The sequence below is a fragment of the Pantherophis guttatus genome, chromosome 1, assembly GCF_059756535.1.
Source record: "Pantherophis guttatus breed Tessera chromosome 1, ASM5975653v1, whole genome shotgun sequence".
Classification (NCBI taxonomy): Eukaryota; Metazoa; Chordata; class Lepidosauria; order Squamata; family Colubridae; genus Pantherophis; species Pantherophis guttatus.
In genome coordinates this window covers 138,402,782-138,415,807 of record NC_142063.1, presented here as the reverse complement: position 1 = coordinate 138,415,807, position 13,026 = coordinate 138,402,782, and the positions used below count along the sequence as shown (strand labels likewise).

General features: G+C 38.0%; 1 protein-coding gene across 15 annotated transcripts in view; it reads left to right on the top strand.

The window, feature by feature from the left end:
- QTMAN (queuosine-tRNA mannosyltransferase) overlaps positions 1–13,026 on the top strand; it is a 256,090-nt gene that overhangs the window by 194,593 nt on the left and 48,471 nt on the right. For all 15 annotated transcript variants that reach the window (XR_015731115.1, XR_015731114.1, XR_015731113.1 and 12 more), the window contains one exon: positions 12,182–12,490. Coding sequence is in view for 12 of the 15 variants with exons in the window: in XM_087881826.1 (XP_087737952.1) it covers positions 12,182–12,490 (309 nt within the window). In the remaining 3 variants the exon portion in view is untranslated. The remainder of the gene's footprint in view (positions 1–12,181; positions 12,491–13,026) is intronic.

The following is a 13,026-nucleotide window of genomic DNA, read 5'->3' as shown; positions in this document are numbered from 1 at the left end:
TGTTATTGAAAGACGCTGTAGGGTTTATTTGGATTGGGTATGCCTTACAAGAAATATGAATATCTATTTGTAATGTGATATGTAATCATTGAAGACAGCTATTGTTTTCAGTGTCTCCCTCTTGAGTGGGATCACATGATTTTTGCTTGAATTTAAAATAAGCCCTGCCTGTGTACATACCCTGTCACAGTCAATATGTGCGGTGTGCTGGTTGGTCAGATCCATTAATACAGAAAATGATAAAAAAAATGAAGTATCTGACATTGAAGTGCAGTTATTAATTTATAAAAGCCGGACTGCCATTTAGGAAAAACTTACCATGGCATAAACTTAAGTTTTTCATCCAAGTATCATTTCAGTAATGGCAGGCTTAAATACTGGAGACCGTGGGGAAACATAATATTACGATAATGTTCTTTGGTGCGGTTTGGAGGGGTTTAGGAAACATTTGGAAGTATTTTTCTCATAAAGTCACTTAACTATTGAAGTGTTACGATAGCATTCCCTTCTGCATTGTATATTTACCGAAAGAGTCCATTTACGGGGGATACTGATTTTTTTTAAAAAAAAATCTTGATTAGAAGGAATTCCTTCAACTAGTAAATTGCATGCTCTTAGTGGTGGCTCTTTAATAATAGGACACAGGAAAGAACAGAAGATCTAGGTGATTTAAAAGTGAATTGTCATTCCCATACCCCATCCCCAAAATGCTTCCATTTCCAGTTCTGCTCCATTTTTTTTCTATTTAGCTCCTTTAAATGAAATCAGTATTTAAAAAAGAAAGAAAGAAAGAAATCAGCTTTGCAAAGCTGAGTTTTGAGCTGTTGTGGCAAACGTTCAAATATTGGTATGCATATTTACAGATTTAACTGCCATTTTTCCCTGGAGGATGAAAGATGAAAGCTTAAAATCTTCTCTCTTTTTTTTTCAGTTCATCACAGTGTTTTCAGATAGAACACACAAACTGATGTATTCTGGAAATGTTTCAGATGTCGTCACAAAATAAGCTTTGTGTGGTATTGTTTTCTATAATTTGGTTTGCGTCAACAGAGTCCTACATTTTTTATGAGGCAGTAAGTCCTGCCTATCCAAATGGATCCCAACTTTCTTGGGCTAATAAATTATTTGATGAAGATGCTAAAGATGGTTATGTGAACAGGCAAGCTACAAGCTTCCTCAGTTTTAGTGTAGAGATCTACTTTCTTTTCAAGTCATAGGCAAGCTGATTGAACAAAGATCACATATTCTCTATACTAACATACGCAGAAATCTACTGATTCTAAATTGGCAATTGTTAATTTGACGGAATTCTTGTAATTCCATCCTGTCTATCTCAATAAATCTTACTAAACAGAACTCTCTGAGAATCATCCCTGGAAAAGGACAACCTTTGGTTCTAGATACCTGCTAGAGAGCCAGACAGTAACTAGTTACTGAGCACCAGATTACCTGAATGCTACCCCCTGCCTCAAAATCTCCTTGCTATACCTGCTTTGTTTGCTTTTTTCCTAGGCAAATAATTATGCATAATTAGTCTTGGAAATAACAATGAAGCAAGAGATTGCTGCTTAATTTTATGGCTTCCTGTTGTTTAATTAAAAGGGGTTTATTACCTTGAAAACTCAGGTAGACAAGAAACCTGACAACTGCCAAGGAAGATTTAGAAACATTGGTGGCAATAGGCTTTATTGCTGAACTCCAGACTTGATGTAGGGCTAGCAGTGGTAGTTATAGGAGCTGATCTTGCATGGTTATCTGGGAGAAGTTCGAACCCTTTGAGCCTGAAGAAGTGGATAGAGTTCTTGAAGTTGTTAGGTAAAGGGTAATAGCAGAAAGTCACTGCCATGTTGCTAACCAAGAAAACAATATAGTGTTGTCCATGAAATAACAAGGAATTAGCTTAACTTGAAGCAGGATTTATTACACTGCTTTATACTAGTGGTAATGCTTAATAATTGTGCCACTTCATTCCATCTAAAATAATGTCAACATATTTGGTTTTACTTACAGATTACATGCTATCAAGGACATATTTCTTGCATTTTTAGATAAGAGCATTTATTTTAACATTATATTGCACTTATTTATTTACCTGTCACTGCCAATGTCAAAATCATATTCATTGCAACGCACATATTTCATAAAATCAAAATGTGTTCACCTAACTGTTCAACAAATATGCACCCCCTCACACACACTATTTATATGTTTTTTAAAAGTATCATCAAAGCTTTAAAATAGCCCCAGTTGAAATAGCTTATGGAAGCTTTTTGTTGCCGTTCAGTGATACATATGTCATATAACCAGTTGGTATTAAGTCATAGTAGATAAAAATGGTTTCGATGGAAGGAGGTGAATCTAGGAAAATAACAAGAATAACAATAAAAGGAACCCAGGGCCAGGAAGCTTGTATCTGTGAGGTTTGTGGAGATTTCTGATAGTAGCTTCAGCCTTTTCCTCCCTTCTTTGCATAATTCTGAGGCATAGTTTTCAACGTATTATTTCCTCACTGTGTGTTCTCCAGAAAAGGAGCCAAATGAATGTTACATTCAGAAACCTTATCAGATGAACAAAACAAAGCATCTCAATTTCACAGGCCACATTGAGCAGCTTTAAAACCAACCTCTCCCTCCCTCCCTCCCTCCCTCCCTCTCTCTCTCTCTCTCTCTCTCCCCCTCCCTTCCTCCCTCTCCCTCCCCCCTCTCTCCCTCCCTCTTTCTCTCTCTCCGTCCCTCCCTCCCCCCCCTCTCTCTGAGAGAGAGAGAACGTTTCTTGCTAGAATCTGGAACTTTTAAGTCCACCCACAAACAGATTTCAGACAGATTACATGGTGGACTACTGCATGTTCTTCTCCTCCTCTTGCCATTGAAAGAAAGGAGATGCATACAAGGAAGATGTTCAAAGTGTAGAGATTGTAAGGAGCAGAAAATGCTGAAGAAATAAAATGAAAATTGCCAAGCTTTTGAATCTTAAATCCAGAAAAATGAATGTTCTCCCAAAGCAAAATTTTAGACAAAGCATTCTAAAATGAAACAGCCTCCCCTTTATGTACAATTTTTTAATATATCTTTTGGGATGTTTTCTACTCTATCTTTCCAAGTGTGTACTTAGTTTTTTTTTTTTAGTTTTTTTTTTAATTACCTATTTAAATAAGTTTTGTTTTTAACATTTTTTTCCAAATGGAACCAAACTTCTATATTATGATTATCATTTCCTTTTCCTGGAGTTTTATCTTTACTTTCCATATTTTGCTCTTTACGTTAGCACCCTTCTTTACTCATATAGAGGTTGTCAATATTGAAAGAATTTCTCATAAAATACTATCTGGTAGGAGATAGACATCTTAGATTGATTAACCTGAATCTTAGCTGTAATTGGGCAAACTATATGCCAAAAGAATACAGGAAAGGATGTGGCACACAATGTAATATTTTCATTTTATCAGTCTATACAAGTAATCATTCATGGTTCCAGACACTCAGCTACCTACACCCAACATTTTGTTTAAACTCTCTGACTTATTGGAAAGCAACCTAAACATCATCAATTGTCCCTGAAGACAATTCAACCCATTGTGGCATGTCTCCTATGTTGTTCCCAGGTCTTCCTGAACACAACTTTAAAAATTTCCACTCATGAGTATAATGGTTGGATCTCTGTCCAGATGACAATCAAAACAGACCCTGAGTCCTCTGTTTCTTCCCTTCCCATTTGTGTTAACTGGCCCCTCTGTATGTGTGTGTCTCCCAATGCTTGCCTTTTCCTTTTGGATACTGTTCTGTCTTCACTAATAACCACATTTGCTTTGTTTTCCTGGACATTAGACATGTTGGGACTGGCAATTTTTTTTTCTAAGTCATGCAGTCATATGTTCTTGCAATCATGTAGCTCAGTGTCATGTGACCACAAGAACATACAGCAGTAATCCCAGTTGCCATTTTCATTAAGGAAAATCTGCATGCAAATCCTCTCTCCTCCCTCTCCTTTATTGTACCATGAGCTGTTTGAGCGTTGTAATGATTAAAGCAAAGGGAATAGGTTGTTCTTTCAGTTTTAATTTCTACTAGGGGTTCGTGGAACCTTTGTAGTAAAGAAGGACTGATGATTCGCCTTCATTGAAGCAAAGGAGTAGTCACTTTGTAACTTCATTGCATGCCTTCATTGCAACTTAAATACTGGACAAGGACAGCTTTGCAGCACCATGTGCAGTGTGGTGGTGTGGGAAAGCAAGGACACTATGCTTCACCCAGCCTGGGCAAAAACCAAAAGGATGCCCATTGGGAGATGTAACAGTTAAATGGAGCAATGAGCTTCTACAGTAGATCTGGTGAAAAGATAAACAAGAAAAGTTCTGGACTGTGCTTGGATCAACCACAACTGCTTTCTTTAAAAGGAAAAATGACAGCTGCCAAGCAGTAGAGAAGGTAGGATCCCATCAGCCCAGGGGATTGACCAGTTGTTGAAAGAGAAGGGCCTTGCCAGGCACTGTAGCCAATTGGATCTTCCATTTTCCATAGAAAGAAGGTAGAGGTAGTACAAACCGTCTGCTCAGAATGGCATGAGAATGAAAGGGCGCAGGCTGCATTCAAAGTGGGCTTGGCAACTCACCTTGGTTAGAACCACCTTAAACACCTTAAAACTCAACGTAGCATGTGGGAGGAGAAAGAAACACATGAGTGACTTTCTATATTTGTCATTTTTAATCATTCTAAGGCACAGATTTTTTTTTTAAAAAAAAATATTACTCTGTCAAAGATCTCTACTTGAACATTTATTTCAAATGAGTTTTTTTCTAAAGAAGTAACCAGCAAAGACATATTGGGAAATTGCCCTTTCTTTCTTTGAGAACAAGTCCAGCTTCTTTGAGTCAATTTGTATCAAGTTAATGAATGTACATTTTTTTCTATCTCCTACATGCATATTTTGTTTATGAAAATCACTTTCCCAACTACTGTGCAGCACATGGATTATTCTTCTACAATTTGATCTAACCTAAAGCAGCCTTCTAACCAGTGCTTCGAATGGGGGGTGGGGGGGGGATTGACAATGGCATTGCTATCTTTCCATTCTTCCTTTGATGGTATTTTTAATAAAATAGCATGTAACTTGACTGTTGGTGCCAATGAATAATGCTGATTCTCATAAATAATTTTTCATTAGACCAAATGAGGTATTGTGAATAAACATGTAGGAAAGATATAATGACATCTTATGCATAAACAGTGTAAGCTTCACATCTCTGTTGCAAATTAATGTGTGTAGGTATGTTGGCGCGACTGTTTTTAGTATAGTGAATACATATTCTACAAGCTACAAAGAATGGCAAATCTGGCATATTAAATGTCAAACGTTCAGGCTGACATTTATAGTGACTTTTAGCATGTTAAGAGATTTCTATTATGTACTCAAGAATTAGTTATTTTGCTGTAGTGTTTCAACAAAGCATTTACAGTCAAATGCACCAAGCTGACAGATTACTTATATTTTTTATTATATCTGGGAGGTACTCATAAGGCTTTTTGCACAATATTTTAACCAGAAATTTTATATCCCCAAGAATCTAATTTAGGAACCTGGGTAAAATATTTTTCTTGCATTTGTAACATTTTTTTTTTTTTTGCTACTAAATCAGTGAATTGGGTAGTATAAAGAGTGCAGTTCATCATTGTCCAAGAAATTATTTTCCCTGGCCATGATTTGTTTATGTGGTAAATGAAACGGTGCTTATTCTGACGGAAAAGAACAAAAGTTAACTGGAAAGAAAACATTTTGGTGCCTCAAATACCACATCGTCTAATGCTGTTTTAGCATTTATGCTATTTTTGTGTTGGCTTTCATATGTATTGAGTTCTTCCACAGAATTTAGGATGTTGTGGTGTATTGGTGTAGCATATGTGTAAATCCAAGCAGTGTGGCCCTTTACAATTGACAAGTGGAAATTATGTCAATGTGCACATTCTTTACGTGCCATACCAAGATGTTGCTGGTACGGCCCTGGATTATTATGATTTGTCACACAATCACTCATATCTTTAGACTGGAATTGGCATTTTTAGCCACCTGTCGAATCATCCTTCTCAACGACCTGTGAGAGTCACATATTGTTGTTAAATAATATTGAAGGTATTGTTGCAGGAAGTAAGCTGTTCCAAGTAAGGCTGTCTTTTGCCATTGACTGGTGGTGATTTTGTCAGTGCGAATGGTCTTCAGTTGGTCTGCCAGTTGTTTTGGGATTGCACCCAAGGCACCTAATACGATGGGTACAACCTTTTTTTAGTGGACAACCAGCTAAATATGAGCCAGTAGTGTGCAGCGGCAGCCAAAAATGCCAATGCAATCCTAAACTGCATTAACAGAGGGATACACTCAAGAGCAAGTGAGGTACTACCATGTTTTCCCCAAAATAAGACCCTGTCTTATATTTTTTTGAACCCTGAAATAAGTGCTTGGCCTTATTGCCATGTGCTCAAAAGCCCAATTGGTCTTATTATCAGGGGATGTCTTATTTTGGGGAAAACAGGGTAATACCACTCTATAAAGCCTTAGTAAGATCACACCTAGAATACTGCATCCAGTTTTGATCACCACACTATAAAAAAGATGTTGAGACTCTAGAAAAAGTGCAAAGAAGAGCAACCAGGTTGATTAGGGGTCTGGAGACTAAAACATATGAAGAACGGTTACAGGAACTAGGCATGGCTAGTCTAGAGAAGAGAAGGACCAAGGGTGATATGGTAGCAGTGTTCCAATATTTGAGGGGCTACCACAGAGAGGAAGGGTTCAAGCTATTTTCCAAGGCACCTGAAGGCCAGACAAGGAATAATGGATAGAAACTGATTCAACCTAGAAAGAAGAAAAAAAGTTCTGACAGTAAGAACAATCAACCAATGGAACAGCTTGCCTTCGGAAGTTCTGGGAGCTTCATAACTGGAGGCTTTCAAGAAGAGATTGGACTGCCATTTGTCAGAAATGGTGTAGGGTCTTCTGCTTGGGTGGGTGGTTGGATTAGATGACCTACAAGGTCCCTTCCAACTCTCTTAATCTAATCTAATCTAATTCTTCTGTCATAGCCATTCTAATTCTATGTGGGTCTTTGTAACTTGTGATCTTCTCCAGTACTTTCTCTTCTGTTCTGCTGTCTCCAGGTACTGCCACATTGTCCAGACTTTTTTGTCTTTCTTATTGACAATTATTACTGTTTGTTACTATTGGCAGTTATTATTACATTTTATCCTGCTTTTTAATATATCTCAAGCTGGTGACATACCTGATACTGCTTCGTCTATCTATTTTCCCCAAACAACAATGATTTTGAGATGGGTTGGGCTGAGAGAGAATGACTAGCCCAAAGGCACCCAGTCTGCTTTCATGCTTAAAGGAGCCCTAGAACTCAGTCTCCTATTTTCTAGGCCACTACTTTCACCACTACACCAAAATGGCTCTTCGGTACATTTTTTGTTATGTTGAGGAAGTTCTATGAAAGGCACATGAAAAGTTTTCCTGATTTGTTAGCTGTCCCATATTGGGAGAATATACAAAGAGCAGCTGTAAATGCTAGTCAAAACTGAGCTATGTAGGATTCTCTCTCTCGCTGTCTTGATGTGATATGTCTTTGATTGTAAGTAATTATAAAGCATTTATAGCACTAGCATCTTCTTAATTTTGAAGGCACCTTTCTTTCCCTCAGCATCATGCTGAAAGTAAAAATTTCATGAAAAGCATGAAATAGTCTTTACTCAGTGGTGGGATTCAAATAATTTAACAACCGGTTCTCTGCCCTAATGACCGTCTGGCTGGGTGTGGCTGACTGTCTGGCTGGATGTGGCCAGGTGGGCATGGCCAGGGGGCATGACATCACTCAGCCTCCTGCAGCACTCTGCCAGCCAAAATGGGGCACAGGGGTTAATTATAAAATGTGGGCTTTGCTTTGTGACATCCAGATCCAGCGAGCAAGGGGTGTGAACTGCACAGAAAATACCCTTTTGTTTGGTTATGAAGAAATATACACTAAATGCAGACTGGCTACACACCTCCCCAGCAAACAGAAAATTTTGAAGTTCCAGGTAAAGAGGATTCATTTTAGGATGAGTAACCACAGTTTGTATGTTGGAGCTTCCTAAAGGAATGCTGGGAAACTCTGTATTTTAAAAAACATTTGAGGGAGGGGTGCAGACTAGCCCTTCTCTGCCTGACGCTGTAGAGACCCGGCACCAATAAAAACACTTTTTGTGAAGCAACTAATCAACACTGACAGGGTAAGCCACTAGTACCATGATGGCAAACCTATGGCACGCGTGCCATATCGGTGGGCACGCAAACTCAGGTCCGGCGCGCATGCGCACGCCGGACAGCTGATTTTTAGACCTTTTGGGGGCACTGGAAGTAAGGAAACAGGCTGTTTCCTGCCTCCGGAGGGCCTCGAGCGGTGCTGGGGGTAATGGTTCATATCACTTTAATCACTATTTGTGAATGAAACCACAACTGATTTATTTAATTGCACACAATGCTAAATAAAACAGGAATGGAAAATCTCTAGGCGTCTCTGGAGGCTGGGGACAGCAAAATAGTCACTTCCTGTCCCACCAGGAGTTGGGAAATGGGCCGTTTCAGGCCTCCGGAGGGCCTCCGTGGGAGTGGGAAAGGCTGTTTTCGCCCTTCCCAGATGCATAGAGAGGATCTGGAGCCAGGTGAGAAAGAAAAACGGGCCTTCCCCATCCCCACCAGGCCCTCCGGAGGCAGGAAACAGCCTGTTTCCCTACTTCTGGTGGGCTCAAAAGGCCTGAAAACCAGCTGGCTGATGCGCGCCAGAGCTGAGCTGCCGTACCCACTGATATGGCTATGTGTGCCACCTGTGCCACACGTACCATAGGTTCGCCTATGGCTATAGGCATTAAATCATAAAACACAGAATATGAACATAGGTTAGAATATGAACATAGGTTGTGTAGTTTATTACCACAGATTAAAGTATTTTTGTAAATAAAGTATTTTTATAACTTCTGTCGGAAAGAATACCCACTTCATTTCAAATGCTAATTCTACGAATAGAGAAAACCAGCAATAAGATCTAACTATATCCTTCCCCTATCTGTCAGTTTTACCCTATCACTTCTCATTCTGGTAACAAAAGCGGAAGAGTTTCTGGCTTGTGTCCCAAAGTCTCAGGAGCTGTGAGTGACCACTGCCAATCAGTTCTCCATTCCTTTTTTAAATTAACATCTTCTGTCCCTTGAATATAAATATTTAATTCATACAGATTTTAAAATCTTATATATTATGTAACATAATTTATACAGTTATGTTGATATCAATATTTAGTTTATTTTAAACCCAAATACAGATTAAAAATGAACAAAACTAAGAAAAGATCAAATACTGTAAAAAACACATTGATTGTTCATTCATTCAGGCTCAACATGTTTATTTGGCCACAACAGGTGCAGTATTTGCCTTGCCATGTATTATGTTTAGATACCACAGTTATCTAGCAATGGCAGTTGAAACACAAACGACTTCTGTCTTTTTCCTCAGTTTTAATCTAACATCAAACATTACAGTAGAAACGAGGGGTGGGGTGGGGAATGAAAATCACACTTGCTTCTTTTGAAGTTGCTTTGTGATAACATTGAACCAGTTCCAGGTAGTCCATTGATATCAGATTGCTGATGGTAGGACGTGAATTTTCAGTCTGATACTTTTCGTAAGTTTTGGAGCCAATGATAGGCTTTAACTTTCAGCCTTTTCCAGTTTCCAAATGAATGTACATCAGGGAGGAAGTGGCATTGTGACAAGTTTCATAGCTAACTTACACAGCTTTATTTGAAAATCAGATAAATCTCTAGGTATATTTGTATTTGTGCCCTGATTGATGTTATCTACTTCTCTACAAGCAAACAACCAACATAAATGAGCTCCAATGATTCCCTTCTATTGGATGTTTGTATTTTTTCAATAAAAAATGCTAGGCTTCCCCTTATGTCAATGGAAATCTCCAAAACAATTTCAATGCTGATCTACAAATTAATGAAGCTAGTATTACCACCAAAACTCACTTTTCCCCAACTTCCCCAAATTAAATTATCTCCATCCCTTTTAGCATTTCAGAAGACCCTCAAGAGCTAGCCATGTCATTAGGCTCCCAGGAAACCAGAGATTTGCTTTAGATGGCCCCATTATTGAGGTGAACGTTTTTAATCCTCTTTACCTAGGAGTTTCTGTATTTGTTTTTTCATACTCTTTATTTTGTAATGTATTTTTTTTAATATTTTGTTAATATCTATTGCTTTTATATCTGTTTTATCCAACTGTGCGGTGTCCAGAGTCACTTTTGATGAGATGAGCAGATATATAAAATAGATAGATAGATAGATAGATAGATAGATAGATAGATAGATAGATAGATAGATAGATAGGTAGGTAGGTAGGTAGGTAGGTAGGTAGGTAGGTAGGTAGGAAATTAAATTAAATTAAATTAAATTAAATTAAATTAAATTAAATTAAATTAAATTAAATTAAATTAAATTAAATTAAATTAAATAATTAATAAGCAATTTCTTGTGATATGTTGAAGCCATGAGGAAACCACAGAAGTAGTAACCAGAAAGTAGATCATTATATCATTTCTATACTGTTGACCATAGATATTATAGTGTGTATAAATTATGGTTGACTTATTTTGTGTCCAGGGAATATGAAAAATGCAGAGATTATGTTGCCTAGCGAAAGCACAACCATCTAATCCCACTTGCAGTTAAATACCTTCCAAGAATATTTCTTTGGTATTTTTGTGAGTCTCTGCATCCATGCTTTTATAGTTTAATATTTCCACTATTACCAAGAGGTATGCAGAACTACCGGGTGCCAAACACTGCCAAATTAAAGTGAATAATACTTATTTCTAACTCTATCATGAAATAAATCTTGTTCTAAATATCATTCAGTGAAATGGCATTCCAAAATAGCTTCTTAAAAAACTGTCAAGGTGATTAATATTATGTGTGCAATGCAAGTAGATAGCGGACTCCTTGTTGCACAGTGCAAAAGATATTTTCTAGTTGCTTTCACTGAGATATTGGTAACATCTTATCTAATAACTGAAAATTCTAGTATGACAGAATGGATTTATGAGGACTAATATCTGGGAAAATATCATGAGGTAAGGCACTGCATAACTGGATGTAAGAGCCAGGGTAAAGAGGTAAAAGATTGCACCCAAACATGTAACTCAAAATCAGTAAAGAGGTAGCTATGCTGGTTAATTTTGGGGAGGAGGGGTATTGGCAAAAAACAAAACAAAACACTACAACAACAGAAATCCAAGAATCTTATAGCAGAGCTTCCTTTTCACATACATTTTCTTGAATCTCAAACCCCTTTAGAAACCGTTCCCTAGAGAGAAACGTTTTCTGTCTAGATATTTACAGGTGGAGGAAAAGAAGGGAAATAAACATGTTTTAGAAAAATAAAAGTATTTTAGTCATAGGAAAGAAACACGACGACATTATTTCCCTCGTGGTTGTTTAACAGAGGCTTCAAAGACATTCCATATGCTTTAAGACAGAAGGCCCCACATTTAATTTCTGGGATTTCCTTTTTAAAAGGATGTTAAGCAGCCAGGTTGGCTGCTGCTGGGCGGGGGAGAGTGTCCGAGTGGCCTGTTGCCAACCACCTAGATTGTGATCATGTGACTTCAGGGGTATATGTGTGTGTGATGGCCAGAACTATGAGGACTGGTTGTTAAGTCTCCTTTTTGAGCACCCTTATATGTTCAAACAGTCCCTGGACACATGGTCAATAAGCAAGAACTACCTGTAATGAGTATTATTAGTTGCGGTTCTATCAGTAAATAAAAATGTATTAATGACCTGTGAAAACCAGTGGCATGTTATCTATAGTGTGTATCGCTTTTAATTGCTTGTTATCTAACCACTTAGCAATCCAGACATTTCTGAAAAGAAATAATGGTTCAGAGCTACTCTTGTCTTGAAGATGGATTTTGGTGGTTCCATCCGTTTGTCTCCATTATTATCCCTCTGACAAAACAGTTGCATTTGGGTGCATAAACTTTTATAATATTGGGATTATTTAAAAAAACAACAACATTGTATTCAAAGGTTTTGAGCTGTGTTTAAAATGGAGAGCTTTTGCAAGAAGAATAATTTTACTTATTTGTTTGTAACAGGTTTATGCTAAAAAACACACTGTCCCATACTAAAGAAGGGCTCGATGCTAAAGGAATCGGAGGTACATCTTTGCTTATGGAGATGCCTTTTCAAGAACAGAAATGTGAAACTGCAAATATCATCAATATCAACAATTTAGACCAAAGACCTGGGCACCAAAAAGTAGAGTCTGGAGATTGTTGCCCCTGGCCGGAGAGACAGCATCTTTGTCAAGGAGAAGGGAGCCAATGTGCCACTCCTCTTGGTCACAATGTGGGCAGTTTGCAATATCAGCAGAGGCCGTTGCACATTGTTTGGCCTCACAGATGGTGAGTGTAACGTCAACACTGAAATGTTGTGTCTAATAGAATTTGAATTTGGAAACAGTGCTATTTTCTTCAGTGATGAAGATTGTAGGATTTTGTTTTAATTTGTTTTAATATTCATACTAATAGAAGAGAATATCCATAGGTCAGGCTTGAATTGTGGAGTCCTTGGTCTCTCTGGGCTGGATTGTTTGCTTGCAGGCATTTCTTTACCCGACTAGGAAACATCATCAGTGATAGTGAGTGTGGGGTTTGCTCCCTGTTATATACAGTAGCTTGTCTTACCAGTGTTGGTGGGGATGTGGTTTTCTCCATGGTAGTTCCTTGAGTATTGTTTTCTGCTTGTTTTTCTGGTGTTAATCATTATCTAAACTCATAGAGATAAATTACATTTACACATTTATAAGAAACAATAAAAAAGCTAAGAAGGAAACAAAAAGAACACATCCTCTTCAGCAACCAACACCTATATAAGCGGACAAATCAGGGGTGTCAAACTCCCGGCCCATGGGCCGGATGCGTCATGTATTGGCCACGCC